Source organism: Epinephelus fuscoguttatus, linkage group LG8 (genome assembly GCF_011397635.1).
Source record: "Epinephelus fuscoguttatus linkage group LG8, E.fuscoguttatus.final_Chr_v1".
NCBI classification, from domain to species: Eukaryota; Metazoa; Chordata; class Actinopteri; order Perciformes; family Serranidae; genus Epinephelus; species Epinephelus fuscoguttatus.
Genome location: NC_064759.1, coordinates 24,877,345 through 24,897,908, shown reverse-complemented (window position 1 = coordinate 24,897,908; position 20,564 = coordinate 24,877,345). Strand labels below are relative to the sequence as shown.

Here is a 20,564-nt window from a genome sequence, read left to right as displayed (position 1 = left end):
AACACAGAAAATAAGAAGAAAATAAGAATATACACACTTCTTGTGGGTCATAAGTGATGACTTGGAGGAATTATGTCTGTATGAGATTATACATTCTTTCCTTGGGAAATCCTGCATAGTGAATCTTTAACATTAATAGTTTGATAGTTATTTCCTTGAGTGCACAATAGAAAAAACAGAGAGTGATCCCTTCGAATAATTTACTTAAAAACAGGTAAATCAGATTCTAAATAAGGAGCATCTCAGAGGCTTTGGTGATCTACACTACAACAGTTTTTCCCACAATGAAAAACAATGAGGCTAAAAATCTTGAACTGATCACATTCACATCGTGTGGGCTGCTAAAGCCTACCCAACCCTAAAAAGCTGAGTCCCCCACTAATGTACACACACACCACACAGGAACTATGTCCTGCCAATATCCCAGATGTGAGGGGGAGGAAGGAAGGAGAGAGAGAGAGTGAAAGAGTGAGAGACACTGCATGTGTCTCTGTATACGCTCTCAGTCTCTGCATGAGTTCAGCAACACCCTTATTTGAGTGTGTGGGAGGACTCATGTGTCTGTTATCATTGCCCCCTTTTTTTTGGGATACATAAATATTCAGCATTTGAATACTCGTCCCCACTGAGAGATATTTTACACCAGGACTAAAAACAATTCATTCAGACTACAGGAAACAGTTTAAAAATATGCTGACCCACTTACTTTCCTCATTGCTCACTTTCAATCTGCAGTGAACTGTTCAGCTCTATTTGCAACACTAAATGGCATTACTGTTTTAACTGAAGTCTAGACAGTATGACTACTTTGTTTGATTTGGTTTTGAGGAATACATCCTTTGCTTTTTATTTCTGTGCGTAAATGTGTTTTTTGAATTTTCTCCTGTATAGTCTCATAGCAGGACTTAAAGGCAAAGCATTTTGCTGGTGTCTGTAGGGGATATTAATAGCTATCCCAAGGCTATAGTTTGAGGGAAGCCTTCAGAGCCCAGGGCTTGCCAGAGTTCTTGATTTACCAACCAAACGTGCAATTATGTGTGTGCCGCACAAATACCAATTTGGGTGTGTAAAACAACTAGTGGAGGTTTAAAGGGAATTTGGTTTTAGTAGAGGGTGATATACGCAGTTAGAGTTTGGGGGTTTATTATTCACTACAGCAGCTGGGAGGGTGGGGGAGCAACCTGAAAGGCACAGCTAAAATGTATGCATGTCTGTTTGTATCTGTGTGTGGGACAGTGTGGTACTAATGACATACTCCTGCTCCCAGCGTCACTGTAATACACCCAGTATTTTTCGTCGCTGAGGAGTGCAAAACACTGAGCTCACAACATTTCTAAATCCACAACTCCTTTTGTGCAACGCAGTTATACCAGCTGTTGTGTTGAAACTTCTAGACTCCAGTAACACTGTCACAAAGACACAAATAGTGGGAATCTGCTGCGTCCTCAAACCTCAAAGGTTTGTTGATCTTGTTGCGGTGCTGACTGGAAATCAAACCCGTGTCTCACGGGTGCGGAGAGGTCAGGAATTTTGTTTTTCAAGCCGAAACCAGTGCCAACGGCTTTGCCCCTATGGCTGAGTGACGGTTTTTTCCATGAAATACACCACACACAGTGAAAAAAAGCAGAACCTCAATAACCTAAACCACTTCCTTACATTCGTCCCTACTTTGAACCACAACGCCTGGTCCCCCTCAGCAGACCTAAGGGATATGAATAATCAGCCTGGGCTGTGTCTGACAGCAAACAAGCTTGGCAGTGCATAAGTCATACAGCTTTGACACAGAGCTTTCTCTGTCTGTCAGAGGGTATTTTGAGGTACAGTGGAACGGGATTAGGGAAATCGGAAGTTATTAACCAGGGAGCACCAGATGGTGAAATCAGTGGAAGTTTTGATCTTTTTTTATATACTATAACTAAGGGTTAGGATGAAAATGCAGAGGGGGAAAATAGCTGTGCTATTATTTGAGGTCAATGGCATTTTTAGATTGTAATAAAGCATTTATCTCAATTCTTAATTCAGCCAACTGATCATATCCCGAATACTGCTTTGCACATGTGCAACTAAAACAGGCATCTGGGTATCATATGTGAGACTATCAAAGTTGTTTCCGAGCAATTAGCTCAGGGACTTTTTGTATTTGTTGCAGATTTTAATGATTTTGGCAATTTAGTTTTCTCTAATAAATGCCCACTGAAATGTCCTGTAGCCTTGTGTTAATTGAAAACTTAAAGGAGAACGAGGTCTACGCCCATTTTCTAAATTCATACATGCTGTTCCAATAGTATAAGACAGTCCAAAAGTATTACTAAACACGAACAACCCTCTCCCAAACCCAATAACTACAGTGCTAAAAGTCTAATCTGTGATGTCACTGAGTATAAAGTCTGGAGCTGCTCCATAGACAACAAATTGGGAAATATGCTATATATGACATTGAGAGCAGCCAGGAGAATGTTCTTAGTATATGGGTATATTTTCTTCTTCAGGACTGAGAACGCTACTATAGTGTCTTTGCATATGATGTCATTCATCAGTGCGATATTCAGATGAAGGGAAACTGGTAACTGGAGGCAAAGACTGCCAACACTGCACAAATGCATAAGATTTACAACTGTGAAAAAAGGGCCACTTTAAAATAAATGATAATAATAAAATAAAATATAGTAGGACATAAAGGGGGGAAGTAAAAAAAAAAATATATATACTCGCTGAGAAACAGCAGCAGATGTGGATCAAAAACTTCCATCTTCATTCTGGAGGAGCGCAGTCAGCTAATGTCAAACTTAAATGTTAAAGTTGTGTTAATCATAACCCAATTCAGATGCAATTACAGTGTGCTGTGACAACTTCTCCATGTTTTCAGTCATGATCCAAATCTTTAATGGCGTTTTATACCGCTGTGAGAAGTTGAGCTAGTGTTGAGACAATAGTAGCTAATAAGCTAATAAGGTAGCTAATGTAGCTTGCAGCGTCCCCCCATGGAGGAGGCAGAGCCTGAAGACTTGGGGGAACTCTCGTCCATATCCCTGGCACAGGTCGCTGAGGTGAGATGCTGAAGGCTTTGGATACTGTGCTCCAATTATAGGGGTATGACACTGCTCAGCCTCCCTGGGGAAGTTTTTTCCAGGGTGCTGGAGAGGAGGCTCCAACTGACTGTCGAACCTCAGATTCAGGAGGAGCAATGCCGATTCCATCCTGGTCATGGAACAGTGGACCGGCTCTTAACCCTTGCATGGCTGCTGGAGGGGTTGCCCATCTAGTCTACATGTGCTTTATGAACTTGGAGAAGGCATGGAATCCAGGGTTCAGCTATCTGGTTCTTTTATAGCCAAAGTGAGAGCTGTGTCCGCAAACTTCGCACTAAGTCAAACACGTTGTCTCCGCCAGGGCTGTGCTTCGTCTCTGTTAATGATATTAATGATATGATGTAGTTCTGTTGGCTTCATCACACCGTGACCTCCAGCATGCACTGTGGTGGTTTGCAGCCAAGTGTGAAGCAGTCGGGATGAGGGTCAGCACCTCCAAGTCTGAGGCCATGGTTCTCTGCTGAGAAATGGTGGATTGCTCCCTTCAGGTTGGGGGAGAGTTATTGCCCCAAGCAAGGGAGTTCTAGTATCTTGGGGTCTTGTTCATGAATGAGGCTAGAATGGAAGTAATTTGTAACAATGATCGTGTTCACATCGGGCAAAGTGGTCAGGTCGATAGAAAAATCACTTTCCTCTGTTCTGTATGGATCACATCCAACATGAGTTTTAGTTTCCTGACAATACCTGCTGCCTGCCGGTTCATTCAACCTTTTTATGTAGTCACTTCCCTCTATATCCTGTTCACGCATTATATGGATTTTTGCACGTCATAATAGTCACATGGTTGCAAACAAGCTATTGAAAAAAGCTCATCTGGGTATAAAAAAGAAAAACATTCTGTGGCTCCACAAATCTCATGTCTCCCATTTATTATCTATGGAGCAGCGTCAGACTTTATACTTGATGACATCACAAGAGACTTACTTGAGACGTACTTCTCTGGTTTCTGGCTTTGAAAGAGATTTTAATTTGGGTGGTGTTCCCGTTAAATGAAAACATAACATGATTGTAGGTCTGGTGAAAGCTACACACAGGAGTAGACATAATACGTTTCGCGGCAGAATGTGCCAAGTTGTTGCACTTGATTGTAATCAAAGAATACAAGCAATGATATGCAGGTTGTAAAAGGAATGAGGCAGACGTGACTGTGCCACACAGTAATGACGGGGGGAGAACTTGCCTGAGCTGGATGGGAATGCGTTATATTTTAGCCTTAAGTGTATAATCACAGGGTTTGGTTAAATGTACCCTCACATTTAAATGTTTTCCTGTCTGCTGCTGATAAACACCTATGCTCATACATGAGTAACGGAGCCTCTTACCTCTCAGCGTGTCTCCACTCTGAACCATTGACTCAGTCAGCAATGATATGCAGTTTTGCTGTGTTGAAACAGTAAGAGTGCTGGTTTCCTTTGAATGTTTCATACCCGAGCCAGTGAGGTAGAGGAAAAAGATACGTTGGTTTCCCAAGCGGTTGACGAGACTGAATTTCAAAACAGGATTGTAAAATCAACCTGTCTGAGAAAGTTCTGCTTTATACAGGGAATTTCTTTTTTTAACTTACTGAAAGTGTTACCATGGCTCCCAAACCTTCACATTTGTATAACAGACAAAAATAGCATCACATTCTGTGTCAGTTATAATTAACTAAAATAAATAAAGATATAAATGCTTTTAGTGTCAAGAAATGACTCTGAACCGCAACACAGAGGAAACTGAAAATGCTGACACCATTTCAGATTCCTCTATGTCAGGATGATGTAAAGATTGAGCAATGCAAAAGGTGAAAATATGAACACGTTCATATCACGTATTGCAACACAGCCATGAACTGCATTTTCCCAGCAGCTTGCTGATAAGCAGACAGCCTGTCTTGTATGAGCGGAACATTACAATAGTAAAATACTACAAGCTGAATTCTTGTTTTAGGTATTCTTGGCTCCCTGGATGTTAAAAAACTGGCACATTTGCTATAGCAGGAATTTTCTCTGGCTCTGAGCATCTCAAACCACATGGATTACACCCACATACCAAGTCTTACTCAACATCCACAAGAGCCAGTGTCACTTTGTAGTTCACTTGAAGGCAGCACACGTCTCACGTCCCGCATGTGTGACTGTCTAATGCAAAGAAAAACATTGCCATAGTGACATAGTTTTATGGAAAACATACTGAATAAGCTCAAACTTACAAGAGAGCTATGACCTCAAATCTAATGAAAACCACTCTGACTGGACGCATACTGACAGAGGGGAATTCCACATGTTAGTGTTTGCAGTTCAGATAATTTTGTCATCCAGGCGTTTTTCCCCCCAGTTTGTTTTCCCATGTTTTACTGTACATTAAACTCAGTGCTCTGGGTAATGTAACACATGTTTGGTGTTTGAGGTGTACCTCTGACGATAGAAGACCTTGAGAGAAAGGAGATAAGAGGACTAAAATACCTGAAACTAAGAGGGTGAGGGCACATTAATCTGTCGGGCTGACAGACAGACAGTAGACATGAAGCTGTTCATTCTTCTAGCTCTCCTCGGAGGGGCAGGTATTGTACAGAATTTGTATTGGGGCATTGAATTGTGCCACAGACTTGTGTGAAATTGATCACATCATTTCCCTGTTTCTGTCATTTCTTTATTCTTATGCTGCAGTTGCCCTGAGGGACGATAACAAGATTGTCGGAGGGTACGAGTGTCCAAAACACTCTGTGCCCTACCAAGTGTCTCTCTTCACTGGGTACAACTTCTGTGGCGGGACTCTTCTGTCTGATGAGTGGGTGCTCTCTGCTGCCCACTGCAAGACAAAGTAAGGAAGATAACCCAAAACAAAATTTTCCTTTAAGCAGCAAGAGCACAAAGTCACCTTAAAGATGGATTTATTCCTTCCAGGTCAGATGTAGAAATCCGGCTGGGAGAGCACGACATCTGGGAAGCTGAGGGGACCGAGCAGCACATCATGTCCGCCAAGTTCATCCGCCACCCTGACTACAACTCCCGCACACAGGACAGCGACATCATGCTGATCAAACTGAGTCGGCCTGCCACTCTGAACAACTACGTGCGCCCCGCTACGCTCCCTACAAAGTGTGCCAGTGACGGGACGATGTGTCAGATCTCTGGATGGGGGAGTCTTCGTCCCAGCAATGAAGGCTGTGAGTGTCAGAGGATATCTGATTGTGTGGGAAAGCACCAAAAATGCAATTTCATCCAAAACATAAAAACTTTTTCATTTTTGTGATCCTTTTTTAATTGATATTCATTGTACAGTATGTAGCAATGGAAAAGGTCATTTTTGTAATGAGTAATGCACACGATCAGTGTCTAAAAGAAAAGAAATATTAGGGCAGAGACAGAAGTTTAGAAACAAAAAAACAAAAATGATTGTCCACCAACTCCGGACAAAATACTGAGCTCCACATCTCTATCATAGCCACCACTTTTTGTGATGCTGAAAACCTGGCTAACACCCTCTTTTTGATCAGTGTCAAGTCCAGCTTAAACAGATCATTTCAAATGAGTAAAACAAATGAATGAGGTACGCTGATCTCACATATACCAGAGAGGTTAGAGGCAACCATTATCCCAGAATCTGCCCATTGGAGGACGTTCCCAAAACACATGAAAATAAGTTATAGCAGTATGTTAGACCAAACTTTGTTCTAATCGAAGGTGTGTGATATCAGCTGTTCTTAAAACATCATCCTACCAGGGCTAAAAACACTCTTTTCCTGTCTTTCCCAGCGAAGTACCCTGCTAAGCTGCAGTGCCTGGACGCCCCTCTCCTGAGTGATGACACCTGCTTTAATGCATATCCTTTCCAAATCACTGAAAACATGATCTGTGCTGGCTTCCTGGAGGGAGGGAAGGACTCCTGTCAGGTAATACAGATAGCTGCTGTTCCACAAACTGTTTCTGCGTCTTGATATAAAGGAGTTAAAATAATTAACTTTTTTTTATCTTCAGGGTGACTCTGGGGGTCCCATGGTGTGTGACGGAAAACTTCAGGGGGTTGTGTCCTGGGGGCATGGCTGCGCTCTGAGAAAGAAGCCCGGGGTGTACACAAAAGTTTGCAATTACATTTCCTGGATCAAGAACACTATGGCATCTGGCTGAGCTGTGAGATAGATATCAAAGGATTCATATGTGAATTGGCAGTAAAGTCAGCTATATGATGTGTTGTGTGTACAGTGTGGTTTTTACAGATCTATAAGTGAGTCCTTAGAATGAGAATAACAGCAATTATCTAAGAATATAACATCCTGTGTGAGGAGAAAGACATGTTCCTCCCACACCCACAACAGTGACTGCTGCTACACAGAGATGGACAAAGAAGTAATTACAAATACTTGTTCATTAAATGTATCAAAATACAATACTGATATGAGAAACACTCTGCTATTCCCTACACCATAGATTTCAAGTGGCCAATCGGGATATGTGGGAGGTGGGAGGCTGCAGATTCAGGGGTGCATGCTGGGTGGCGTCTGTCAGTCAAAGCCACCACTGACTGACTGAGTGACTGACTGAGTGAACAGCCAGTTAAAATACATTTCTTAAAACTCCAGCTTTACAAGCAACCAACTGAACGAATGCAAGACACAAACAGTTCTATCACAGCAGAGTATGAAACAGTACAAAATAATTACCTTCCCTTCCCCCCAGTGCCAACTACAAAATAAAAAATGTATTCCTCTTTGTGTAACCGACCTGCAAACACTGCAGTCAGAGCAGGGTTGGCAACCTGTGGCTCCAGACCCGCATGCGGCTCTTTTGCCCCTCTTCAGTGGCTCCCTGTGGCTTTGGCAGAAAACTATTTAACACTGTGTGGATATATGTGTTTGTTTTTACTGCCAACCCTGCAACGTTAAAGTACCCAACAATCATATATAGCCCACTGCAGAGGTGCCACCTTGTGGTAAAACATATTAATAAATGCTCATTTAGACTTACGAGTAATGTTGATGGGTGAATTTAGACCTACTGTATAAGGCTTAGATACGTTTTGCATCTCCAGGCAGATTATTTGAAAGCTTTTTTGGCCAAAGATGGCTCTTTTGATAGTAAAGGTTGCTGACCCTTCATCTAAGGGAACGCAATAACTGTGTTTTGGACCTGACAGGACATGTCATGTGATTCATTTAGCCAAAGACTGTGATTAGTCTTGTTGTTGTACAGTTTTTTTCTACAGTTTAAACCCGGGGATAAAAATGTGTCTTACTGGAGAATAAAATGACATATTAAAGCACATATGACCAAAAAGTTATTTTATTTATTCCTGTCACTGCATCCTGACAGTACATGAGTCAGGAACAAAACATGCTCCTCTGCAGTGGCATAATGTTGTTACCACGGGCCCTAGTGCACACTAGTTACTAGTTATAAGGCGCCCACACACACCACTGGCACCTGTTCATAAAAAAAAGCCAAGGGAATCTAATTTAGGGAGCTCTGCTACTTTTTCCACTTGTTTATTTCGCTCTTGTCCTTTCTTACTGCTGCTTTTATGTTTAAAAGGCATGACTGTTTGCTGGACTTGTACTATGTATGTATATGTATATATAGTTTATTCATGTTTTTTCTAGTTCATGTAGAATTTCTCAATTGTGGGATCAATAAAGGCGTATCTTATTTTATAAGCATATATTTTATTAGATTGCTGCTCACTATTTTGTGAAGAAGAAAAGAAAACGAGGCCACATAGCCTGTAACAAATGGCACAATTTTTAATTTAATGTGAGTTCTTCTTTGAACTCAGGTGTAGTTCTGAGGTGGCAAACAGAATCATTCACAAGCCACATTCCTCTTTGACTGTTTTCAACATGGCAGCCGGATCATAAACCTTACCTTGCAGCTAAAGAATACATTAAAAAATGTTTCTAAAAACATTTGAGGCAATGCAGGAACAGAATCTTGAGTCATATTTGATCAACGCTGCCTAGTTTTATAGTTTGACTGCAGTTCATGAGCAGTCATTGACATGATTGACAGCTGTTTTCTGAAAATGACCCGTGATTGGCCATTCTCCTGTCACAAGGTAGGTTTTCAAAAGCCTGAAAACAGAGCCAAGAGGAGCTGCAGGAATCTAATTTTCTCCCCACATGAATTACAATACTCTCAAAGTTTATTATGGTTTTTTGTACAATCACGCCAAAATAAAACTGCCTACTCCAGCTTTAATTATAGGTTATTTTTTGAAACAGTTAGCCATTACGTGTGGCCAGTTCTTCAAATGTTATATCATCTCTTAGCTAACCTTTTAAACCATCCATCAGTGACCTTAAGCTAACTCTCTGCTGGTTTAGTAACTAGATTTCACACACTTGCTATGGTGATGCATGGATCTGAGGTGTAAACACAAGTATCCGGATACATTTTAATTAATCTTTGCACCTACCTCCTAGCAGCTGAAGCATTGCCCCTACAGATATGAGTACCTCAGGTTGTCACTGTTTCCAAACAGCTACAGAGACATGATACAGTGCTCTCTCAGACCACTTGAATTACAAAATGCCTGAGGTTTACCATCAGATTTTTGCCCAATGACTCCCAAATTAAACTGCCTACCCAGCTTGAAACAATGAATTTTTAATATTTCAAATATGCAAATACAAGCTCTTATTTTGTTACAAATTAAATCCAGTAAAATAGAAATTACAAATTGCTCAATACATACTTACATATCTATTTTAAACACATTCCTTTAAAATTCTGCCCATTTCTTCTTCCACATTCAGACTTTACATTACAGAAGAGTGACAGACAGGTGTTTTGCTCTGCAGGTGTCTGAAACAAGTGTGTCTGAAAGCCACTTGTGCTCAGCACCATAATTCAGAGCTTTGGTGAGCGTGGCTGTAAATCAAATGGCATCTATCTCAGTATCTCAGGGTGTAATATACAGAGCTAGCTACCTCCCATGCTGTCACAGTGTTTGACTCTACGAGCTCTGAGTCAGAATGACTTTAAAATGAATAGGCAGACATGCTTCTTGCTCATAGATGCCTCGGCAGAACACAGAGCAGTTGAGGAACAAACCTGACATTTACCGTCAGCCAACCGTAAATCACAAAGGGCAAAAAAAAAAAAAAAAAAGCTGCTACAATGCTCTCTGTGGGTTGAAACTGTAAAGCATGTTGCACGCTCTGGCCACACTCCATAATCTCTGATTATGGAGCACTGTCTGCAACAAATGTGGTACTTAGACAGTTGACTATCCTACTACTTTTTTTAGCTGTAGCTCAGCCTGCATGTTGGCACAGTTTGACATCAACAACCAGAGCTGTGAGTTTTGAGGAGGAAGTGTACGTACTGTAAGACACTGACTCCCTGCCTGCTCTGTAACCTCTCAGGGTCACAAACTGGCAATTAGCAAGAGCATCAGGTGCACATACGAGAATACTCGATCACAAAATGTTCAAGTGATTTAAGTGGATTTTGGTTGCTTGGGTGTGGCACGGAGCGGCGGGGTGAGTCACGAGGCATTCACTTGACCACCGAATAAAGAGGCCTAACGAGGACTCATAGCCCGTGTGCAAAAAATAGCTCTTATTGCCATGAAGCTGGATGTTGCACTTTCTTATTTTTGAAAACATGGCCTTGGACAGGATGTTGACTCTGGCAACACAGATCTGCATGTTTTGAATCCTACAGAATTCCACAAACTGTGTTTATGAGCTACTTAGAAGTTATAGCAGTTTGGTAAAAGGGTCCTTTACAGTACGTGTTCTTCATGTGGCCACAGACCAATCCAGTTTATCCCTCAGCGACTGCCATCATTAGCCGGTGACGCGTCGGAAGAAACCAGCAGCTTAGCCACGACCTTTTCATAAAGATGGAGCTTTAAAACGGAAAACAAAGGAAAACAGCTGACATGCTGACTGACAGAGTAACAAATAAATAATAATGGTATATAAAAAGATTCAATTTAAACACCTTACGCTATCTGCTAATAATAAATGATGAGAACTTATTGGAGATGATGAATTGAAGTGGCACAAAAGCATACACTGCTGTAAAGCACATTAATGAGAACACACAGATGTCACGCAGAAAGCCCACATATAAGAACACATGCAGTTTACCGTCCCTGAACACACTGACTGGCTCAGCCCCCACACATGACATCAGCTGCCTGGTGGCTTCTATTTGGGTCTGACATGAAGCGTGTTGACGGCTGGGGCCAGCTCCTGTGGCTAAGGGTGTGGACCCTCATGAGTGGTCAACAGATTTCCCTGTAAAGTAAGTCTCCAGGGATGTAATCATGGTTAAGTTAGAACAGTGGCAGCAACTCAGTGAACCAGAAAGGGGGCAGCTTTAGTCTTCATCAGTCACAGATTAGTCGTATATAACAGACACAAGACTCTGTGACATCAGCTTTGACTCCAGTTACATTTCACAAGTAAAAAGACCCACTTTTCCCTACTTTATTACTAGTTTTTTTGGCTTCTGCAGTGTCAGACAAGAGCCAGCAGAGGGCAGCATCCAACTTGTGTGGAGGCTTGATCGCAGCCTCTGAGGTTATTTATCTTTTCTCTCTCAAGGTTAATGTGACTGAATACCTGACATTCTGTTCAGTGCCTGCACAGTTTGTGGCAAAACAGAATAAATTCAACACTTCCAATGCCAGAGGTGGAGGAAGTATTTAGAGCTTTAATTATTTAATAAACATGGCCACACCTCAGTGAAAAAAATAGTGAGGTCATCGCCCTGCATTCAGAGGTAAAAGTACAAAAAGGTCAGCAACAAAACACAAGTACTAAATAAGCTGAATGATCCATTTCAGAACAATATATACATTGTTTTATTGAAAGATAATTAGTGATGCATTAATCATGACTTTAATGTGTTCATTGACTGAATAATAAATTGGTGCTTTTATCTTGTATGTCCTGTTTTTGCTAAAGACCCTCAGGTGAGTCTGAAATTAAGTTTGAATTGAACTGAACTGAATGTTGCAGCCGATAAAGGTGGTGCTAAATCAGTGGTGTGAGGAAGTTACGACGGGCCCCAGTGCACACTATTGCGCATGTATTATCTTGACACAAATAGACATTGGACAACATCAACATACATATTACCCAGCAATCATCACTGCATATCTGAAAAAAATATCAAAGACAGTAAGAAATGAATCATTTAATTGGATAGTTTCATAGCATATTTATAGATTTTATAGCTTACATAGAAAAAGCATACTTCAACAAAAAAAAGAAAAAAAGAAACCATGACGCAGATGGGAGTGCCTATTTGAGTACATGTATAGCAAATGGCACCGCTTTTACACTAATAATATGCTTTTTGTTATCATTTATCTTTGAACACGGGTATATTTCCTATATTTCCTGTTCTCTCTACGGGCCCCTCCACCCCAGGGGCCCCAGTTCAACGGCACTGCTTACACTGTCTATAATTACACCCCTGTGCTGATTTCAAAGACTTTATATACTACTGGACCACTTGACCTATAATATATCACAAGGGCGTAGCTTTTGTTTCAGCATTGGGGGGCACACATATATAAAGGGGGTGTTTGGTGTCCTCAATTTCCTGCATTCTGGCAAATTTTGATGCACCAATTTGTGCTTTTAAGGGGGGGATATGCACATATTCTAAATATTAAGGGGTAAGTGTCCCCTTTGCCCCCCTTGAAATTTACTCCTATGATATATCATATTATCATATCATATTACAATTTATAAGTTGATTATATTTTGTATTAATAATCCGCAGTAGAGTAAAATGTACTATATTGACCTCTAAACTGAAGTGGAAGTAGAAAGTAGTATAAAGTGGAGATACTCAGGTACTCAGGAGGGTCCTAAGGACAGAGGGATGTCTTATGCGGTAAAGCCCTGAGAGGCAAATTGTGATTTGTGATATTGGGCTTTATAAATAAAATTGATTGATTGATTGATTGATTGAAGTAAGAAGTTGAGTCCCTCAGTGCAGCACATGCGTAAATGTACTTGCTGTCTTCAACAACTACTGCGATTTTTACAGTTTTGTGCACCCATACATCTCTAAGCTGCAGCTGGTTGGACACTAAAATGATAATAAAATGGCGTAACTATCTGAAGTAATTTAAGTTGCCTGTAAAAGGGAAATTGTGGTCAAGATAAGAGCGAACCTCACAGTAGTTAACTCCAGAAGTCCTCCGAGAGGTCCCAACACAAATGTGTGTCGCTCCGTCTCCACTGAGTCTATCTGAAGCTCACACAGTCATGAGCCACCGCTAAGTTTGGGAACCTCCTGTTTTTTTAGGGAACAGCCTTGCCAGAGGTCACACACCTAACATCTCTATGGTGAAAGAGAAAACAAAGCAGCCGTACAGATGTCCTCCTCAGACAGCGGGACCACCGCCTTCCTCCTCCTGACGCACGACTGAGTCAGCGGGGGCGCGCGTAATTGATAAATCCCCAGGACATAAAAGCGCGTACATGGCTCCATCCCGAGTTCAAACCTAGTAGCTTAAAAAGCCAACAAACTCCACACCAAGTTGCCACACAGGAGGAACACCGAGTGGATGTATCGCAGATTTAAAGCCAGGAGAAGCTGCATCAGGTAATGTTAAAAATAACTCTGTCATGTGTTGTTTTTTTAGTTGTTTTGCTGGATAATTACTCATAAATAAAGCACAGTTACATCGTAATTACTACTGATAGGCTGTAATTTAAATATAAACAAAATCATTTCTGTAGAATCATAGCAAGTCATGGAAGAGGATATGATTTAAATAATATATTTGAATTACAACAGATGTCAGATGCTGCTGGTGGTAAGATGACTGATGCTTTTCCACATTATATTTACTCTTTAAGGCTGTTTATTTATTATTTATGCTTAATTTAGTCAATTGATTAACCCCAGATTTCTTCTTGCTTTATATAATAACTGTTTTGGTCAGCTAACTTATTTTTTTTTTTATCATATGTATCATTTTGTCATATGTACATGTACAAGCATTTATAAAAGATTATTTAATATTCTTACATGTTTTAAATAATAATATAATATTGGTATCACTGAATACATTAGAATATGTACATTAATAATTTTTAATTTAACTTTAAATTTAATTTTTAAATTATGTTTAAGTATTCAGTCTTATATTATAGCCTCTGTATTAGCCTACTGTTATTATATCACCTGTACTGTACATGTGTTTCTATACAATGGGGCGCTGGGTTTAACTGTCTTGGCACAGAGGATTTTAGACTAACAGCGTATGCCTGGTAGCTGTATTATTTTCCAGCTTCTATAGCTTGTTAACATGTCTTACAACAGTTCACATAAAACAACTAACTGCATTTAATACACCCTATTTTTTCCAAACCGCAGTGAATGTCTGTGTCTGTGTGGAAACTTCTTTATGTATGTATAAACCATGTATGTGCTGTCTTTGTGTCTCTTAGGTAAATAAACACAATGGAGCTGAAGCCTTTATTAAAGAAGCTGGGCACAGTAGTCCGTGCCATCTTCACTTTCACCTTTGCTCTGGTGGTCCTGGGCGTGATGGTGTGGGCCTACGTTGATGGTTTCCAGCTGGCGACATCCATGTATGGGATCATCTCCTTTGGCTTTTATGGACTGCTCCTCTCACTCCACGTGTTGGTCCAGAGCTTCTTCGCCTTCATCGAGCACCGGCGAATGAAATCTCGCACAAAGCCCTGCTCCTTTACCAAAACCATCGGCTTCACTATATCAGCCTACCAGGAGGACCCTGAGTACCTGAGGGAGTGCCTCAACTCCATCAGGGCCCTCAAGTATCCTCCTGAGCTGCTGCGCATCATCATGGTGATAGACGGGAACTCAGATGATGACCGATACATGATGGAAATGTTCAGGGAGGTGTTTGCAGACCAAGACCCTGGCTGTTATGTGTGGAAGAACAACTACCATACATGGGACCCCACCCAGGCCCAGCAGGATGTGGAGATGGCTATGGGCCCAGGAGGGGATGCTGATTATCCTGTGGGTGAAGATCCACAGCGAAAAGAGGTAGAGCACCTGATCCAGAACAGGAGGTGCGTGTGCATCATGCAGAAGTGGGGCGGCAAGCGAGAAGTGATGTACACAGCGTTTAAAGCACTCGGGCCATCAGTTGACTATATACAGGTATTTATTTTTCTTCAGGTGCTCATATTCCTCATGCTTCTGTCAGTTAAGATGATTTTATGGAAATATGCACATTTTTAATGATGTGACTCTCCTTCTCCCCCCTCAGGTGTGTGACTCAGACACCAAGCTGGACCCTCTGGCCACGGAGGAGCTGTGTAAAGTGCTGGAGAGTAACCACAAGTATGGTGCCGTGGGAGGAGATGTGATGATCCTCAACCTAAAAGACTCTTACATCAGCTTCATGAGCAGTCTGAGGTACTGGATGGCTTTCAACATCGAAAGGTCCTGCCAGTCCTTCTTCAACTGCGTGTCCTGCATAAGTGGTCCACTGGGTAAGGAGAAAGACTTTTTTCAATGATATGGGTCAAAGCAGGTCAAGCAGTGGTTGTCATGGCTCTACTGCACTGCTGGAGCTCATTGTAACTAAGATTTCTTTCTTACTCTGTGAAGGTCTGTACAGGAACGACCTGCTGCAGCAGTTTCTGGAGTCCTGGTATAATCAGAAGTTTTTGGGAACTCACTGCACATTTGGGGATGACAGACATCTTACCAACCGAATGCTGAGCATGGGCTACGCTACAAAGTAAGAAGCTTATCAATAGACCAAATCATAATGTTTGTTTACAATAGCTTCTGGGTAGAAACCTCCCGCATCTAGTACATAAAGCAGTACATTGCTTAGCTTTTGTGCTAGTAGATTTGGTGTATCAAAGATGTAAGCAAAGCAGCACAGAACATGAAATAAACACAGTGGAAATGTCAGATAGTTCGGACCAAAATGTTTAACCATACATCATTAAACCTTAGTGCAACATTATTGTCATTTGGTCTATATTGTGCACAGGAATGGCATCAGACACAATACTTTTAGTGATGTCATCTTTGCTATAATGACAAAGGTTTCATAGATCTTATTTTTCCCCTTCAGATACACAGCACGCTCCAAATGCTACACAGAGACACCCGCTCAGTTCCTGCGCTGGCTCAACCAGCAGACCCGCTGGACGAAGTCCTACTTCCGCGAGTGGCTCTACAATGCAATGTGGTGGCACAAGCACCACCTCTGGATGACCTACGAGTCCATCGTCTCAGGTATTTTCCCCTTCTTTGTCACCGCCACCATCATCCAGCTGTTTTGGACGGGCACGCTGTGGGACATCCTCTGGATCCTGTGCTGCATCCAGCTGATCGGGCTGGTGAAAGCGGCTTACGCCTGCATCCTGCGCAGAGACATGGTGATGGTGTTTATGTCTCTGTACTCTGCTTTGTACATGACCAGCCTGCTGCCTGCCAAGTACTTTGCCATAATCACCATGAACAAGAGCAGCTGGGGGACGTCAGGCAGGCGTAAGATTGTAGGGAACTACATGCCCCTCCTGCCTCTGTCAGTGTGGTCGGCCATTTTATTAGGTGGGCTTTTTTATACAATCTACAAGGAGAGTAAACTGGATTGGTCTAGCCCAGCTAAGATAATGGAGACCAGGTTTCTTGTCTTTGGCTGCGTAGCATACATATGCTACTGGCTGCTCATGATGCTCCTCTACTGGGTGTGGTTCCGCCAGATATGTAGGAAACGTTTCCAGAGTTACGCATTGAATGTGTAGGTTCGAGATGTCCAGTGAAGAACTATTCAAATTCAAACCATTGACCTTGTTTTCTTCACTTGGTTTCATTTATTTATTGTGTCTCACATTTCAGTAACTGATTGACATGGTCAGTATGGATCCAATGGATAATGTTGATATTACCAGAGACTTTTTAACTAAGTAACAAAAATATAAATAATATATATAAGTACAAATGTCTGATTCATATGGAGATGTTGTTGCACATTGTAATGAAACTCTACTGAGGGCCTTCAGGCTCACAAACTTCTCAGGTTTCTCTTTGTCGGATTATGATGGGAGAGGTGGCCTTCCATCAGATAATTTATTCACAGTATCTAAAGACTGGAAAACTCTGTGTAGATAACTTTTTATATATATTTAAGGGTGTGGGCGGTGGACCTTGGTTAAATAACTTTTAGAAATATGACGATATGTCCATGTATGTGTATGTAGATTACTTTAACAACACAATGAACTCCACTTGCTTGACTGTGTCACCATTACTTCACCACTGTTGGTATTGCACTGGATCCTGGATGGCACATTTGCTGCGTTGCAGAGCCACTTGAAAATCCACTAAAGAAAACTACAGTTATAGTATTATGCAGTGGGGAAAATGTACAACAGAGAAAAAATAAACTGCACCTCTATGGTAAAACTGGACCATGATGCTGTGGCCGAGGATCAAAGATGGAGTCACTTACTGAAACCTGAAACAATGGGGACTGATGTTTCTTCACATGTTGAATTTCATCCAGTTGCTGTAAAGTTACTCTCTTGACAGTATGGGCGTACTGTGTAAGATGCACTTTGTGTAATATAATATTTAAGAGAAAAAGTGGACACAAACATGTAGTGTTTCATGTATATATTCTAAGCAATATACCTGTTGAAATGTCTGAAAATGTGAAAATTTTGATGATTTTGGGAACTTGTATTGAAGTGAAAAAATAAAATATTTTTCTAATGTGCACTGTTCTGTTTTCTTTGGATCAAAATCACATTATTTTCAGGGCACAACCAAAACATGGACTTGGTAAATCAAGGCACAGTTACACAGTTACATAATACTGTATACAGGTGACACTGATTACCAATATGACTTGAAATTAGGCTTCACGCTACATACCAGCATCCTTCTTCCGGGTTAGCATTAGCATCGTTGCTAACATCAGTGGGAGTGGCGGTGAATGTCAAAGTTGTACAGCTGCAGTTACAGTCTCGACTAAACTGATAAGAAAAAATGTGAGATACCCGAAGGCAGGGGTTGGGCTAAGTTGTGGGAATCTCCTAGAACCGTAATTACAGATTTGGGTGCAAAATAAATCCTAATAAATCAGAAGACAGAAGAAGTTTTCATGTACAGCTTGACAGTTTGCAATCTGTTTCCATAGATTAGCAGAGTTCTGACTGTCTGCAACGTAAAGATGACCAGTATTACTCTCATCTCATCGGAGATGAAACAGGGTTGGGAGGATGTTGATGTAAACAAAACACTGATATCTAAAAGGGTAAAAGTGAAATTATAAAAGAATGTGTCACTGTGAAAGTGAGAGTGAAAGCTCTCCCTGAGTTGTTGGAGGCTTTTGGATAGTTCATCTAATTTGAGGGCAAATTGCACTGTTTTTCCCACATGGTTTTCTTGCAGGATACAGACTCACAGAATAAGTGTTAAGCGGTGTGAACTTGGGCTTATTTATAGTTATCACTGAATATGAACTTTAAATGAAATACAGTATATCAAACCGAACATTCCAGGTAACTAAACACAAATGATAAATGTTAGTAGGAAAACAGTGCAATGTTGTTGCTGACAATATGTCAGGTCACAACTGAATTACAACTAACAGACATTTGTGGGGAAGAAAAAGGTTGAAAAATAAAAAGAAAAAAAAATATGATTTTCAAAGGGCCAGTGTGTAATATTGGGTATGGTTTATTGTCAATCTGAATCTGAATCTGAACATTCTACCCATTAATATGTTTATACAAGTGTATAATCGCTATAAAATAAAATTATATATATTAGATAGATATTATATATATATTAGATATTTTTCCTCTTACCTATAGTGTTATTAATCAATCTAGACTGTTTTGGTGTGTGTTGCACAGTGTTGGAGATATCGGCCATACAGATGTCTGCCTTCTCTCAAATATAATGGGACTAGATGGCATTTAGCTTGTGGTGCTCAAAGTACCACAAAAAAGCACAAAAAATAAGGGAAAAAATTGACACACTAAAAAGCAATGTCCCTTTCCAGAAAATATGACCCAAGATAATCCACAGACCTTGTTTTGAGCAGTTTCATGTAGGAACTATTTTCTTTCTACTGAACTACACCCGCCAACCTATAACTGCACAGAAGGAAGAGTGCATCTACTCATGGACGAGAGGCTCATGCCTGTGACAGCGCAAGATGTAAACATTAATGGTGTCCTACTTGGCCAAACTGTAACGTTAGCTCACTCAGTGGTGCTTGATGAGCTAGCAGTAGATGCACACTTCCTTCTGCGCGGTGTTACAGTTGGTGTTTGGTATATAGTTTGGTAGAAAGAAAATAGTTCCTACATGAAACTGCTCACAACAAGGTCTGTGGATTACCTTCAGTAAAGGCCAAAACACACCGGCAGTGAATGCCACGCATAAAACAATATGCCCCTATTATTTTCAATGTACAACCCCACACTGACGCTCCTGGACGCACTTTACGTCACTATCCTATTTCTAGCCTTGCCTTCCCCAGAATTAAATGCATTTTCTCCCACTCGCTCTCTGCTTGTACACACCAGCTCCCATAGCAGCTCTTTTTCTCTACTCCGGTGGCAGCTCGACTCCTCTCCTCACCACCAATGTATAAAGAGATCTCTGTAGCTGTTGCTGTCTCCTGTGTGACAAAAAATGGATGAAGGAAGATTTGCTGTTGTATCCTGAGATAAACAACCCCTAATCCCCTCATTATAAAGACAATGTTCAAAAAGATATTGCCTGGTGAGTCATAGCTCTGGAGATCGGCTCTCTAGGTGAGACATCAACTTTAATTATGATTTTAAGCTAAACTGATCATGGTTTTAAGCTAATGCATAGGTGGAGGAAGTACCGATCTTTCAGTAAAAGTAGTAATAGCTTTGCGTGGTCATCTGTTGGCGAGCTGCAGCACGACGCATCCAGTGTGTGCTGGGGGTGGCACTTGCTGACGCTGCAGCAGCGCCAGTGTGTTTTTCTGGATTTCTGGAAAAAGACATTGCTGTTGAGTTTTTCAAATGTATTTTTTTTTTGGCACTTCCAGCACCACAAGCTAGGTGCTATCAAGTTTTGCTATAGGCAGTCATCTCTATGGCTGATATGTGTCCAACACTCAATTCACACCAAACAATCTAGTAGTAGATTGATGAATAGTGCTATAGGTTAGAGGAAAAATATGGGTTTTTTTGTTTTGTTTTTTGGTGTGCGTGTGTGTGTGTGTGTGTGTGTGTGTGTGAACTGTACCTTTAATAAACTATGTTTACTAGTTTATTAAAGCTTAATAAACTAAGTGCCCATAATGTTAAAAGAAAATAGGGTTGTTTTCTCAGCCTATGAAAAATTCATGTTTGAAGATGTTTATCACTGAGCAGGGATGATTTATTATTTCATTCTATATATATAGTGTATCCACCTTTCTGAGCGCCTTTTCTCATCTCTGCTCTTATTTTATCGGGCAGCCTTGTGGCCTGTTTTTTTTAAAAAGAATTCTTGATAATTTTGCTTGAGTATT

General features: G+C 40.9%; 2 protein-coding genes across 2 annotated transcripts; both read left to right on the top strand.

Moving 5' to 3' along the window:
- Positions 1–5,575: 5,575 nt before the first annotated feature.
- On the top strand, positions 5,576–7,259 carry LOC125893763 (trypsin-3-like). Its single transcript, XM_049584662.1, has 5 exons — positions 5,576–5,631; positions 5,738–5,891; positions 5,975–6,237; positions 6,827–6,963; positions 7,049–7,259. Exons 1-5 carry the CDS (start codon positions 5,592–5,594, stop codon positions 7,196–7,198), a joined length of 744 nt encoding a protein of 247 aa, XP_049440619.1. The 5' UTR covers positions 5,576–5,591; the 3' UTR covers positions 7,199–7,259.
- A 6,288-nt stretch (positions 7,260–13,547) lies between these two features.
- On the top strand, positions 13,548–17,732 carry has1 (hyaluronan synthase 1). The gene is given in 6 exon segments (XM_049584617.1): positions 13,548–13,642; positions 14,494–15,196; positions 15,306–15,531; positions 15,650–15,782; positions 16,128–16,666; positions 16,669–17,732. Coding segments are annotated over 5 exon segments (1,689 nt in total). The 5' UTR covers positions 13,548–13,642; positions 14,494–14,506; the 3' UTR covers positions 16,770–17,732.
- The last annotated feature ends 2,832 nt before the right edge of the window (positions 17,733–20,564 follow it).

What these genes read in the sequence shown, in the direction of transcription:
- LOC125893763 (XM_049584662.1), top strand. Translation starts at nt 5,592, where the DNA reads ATGAAGCTGTTCATTCTTCTAGCTCTCCTCGGAGGGGCAG. An exon ending in AGCTCTCCTCGGAGGGGCAG is followed by an intron (nt 5,632 to 5,737) that starts GTATTGTACAGA and finishes CTTATGCTGCAG; the next exon opens with TTGCCCTGAGGGACGATAAC. An exon ending in GCTGCCCACTGCAAGACAAA is followed by an intron (nt 5,892 to 5,974) that starts GTAAGGAAGATA and finishes TATTCCTTCCAG; the next exon opens with GTCAGATGTAGAAATCCGGC.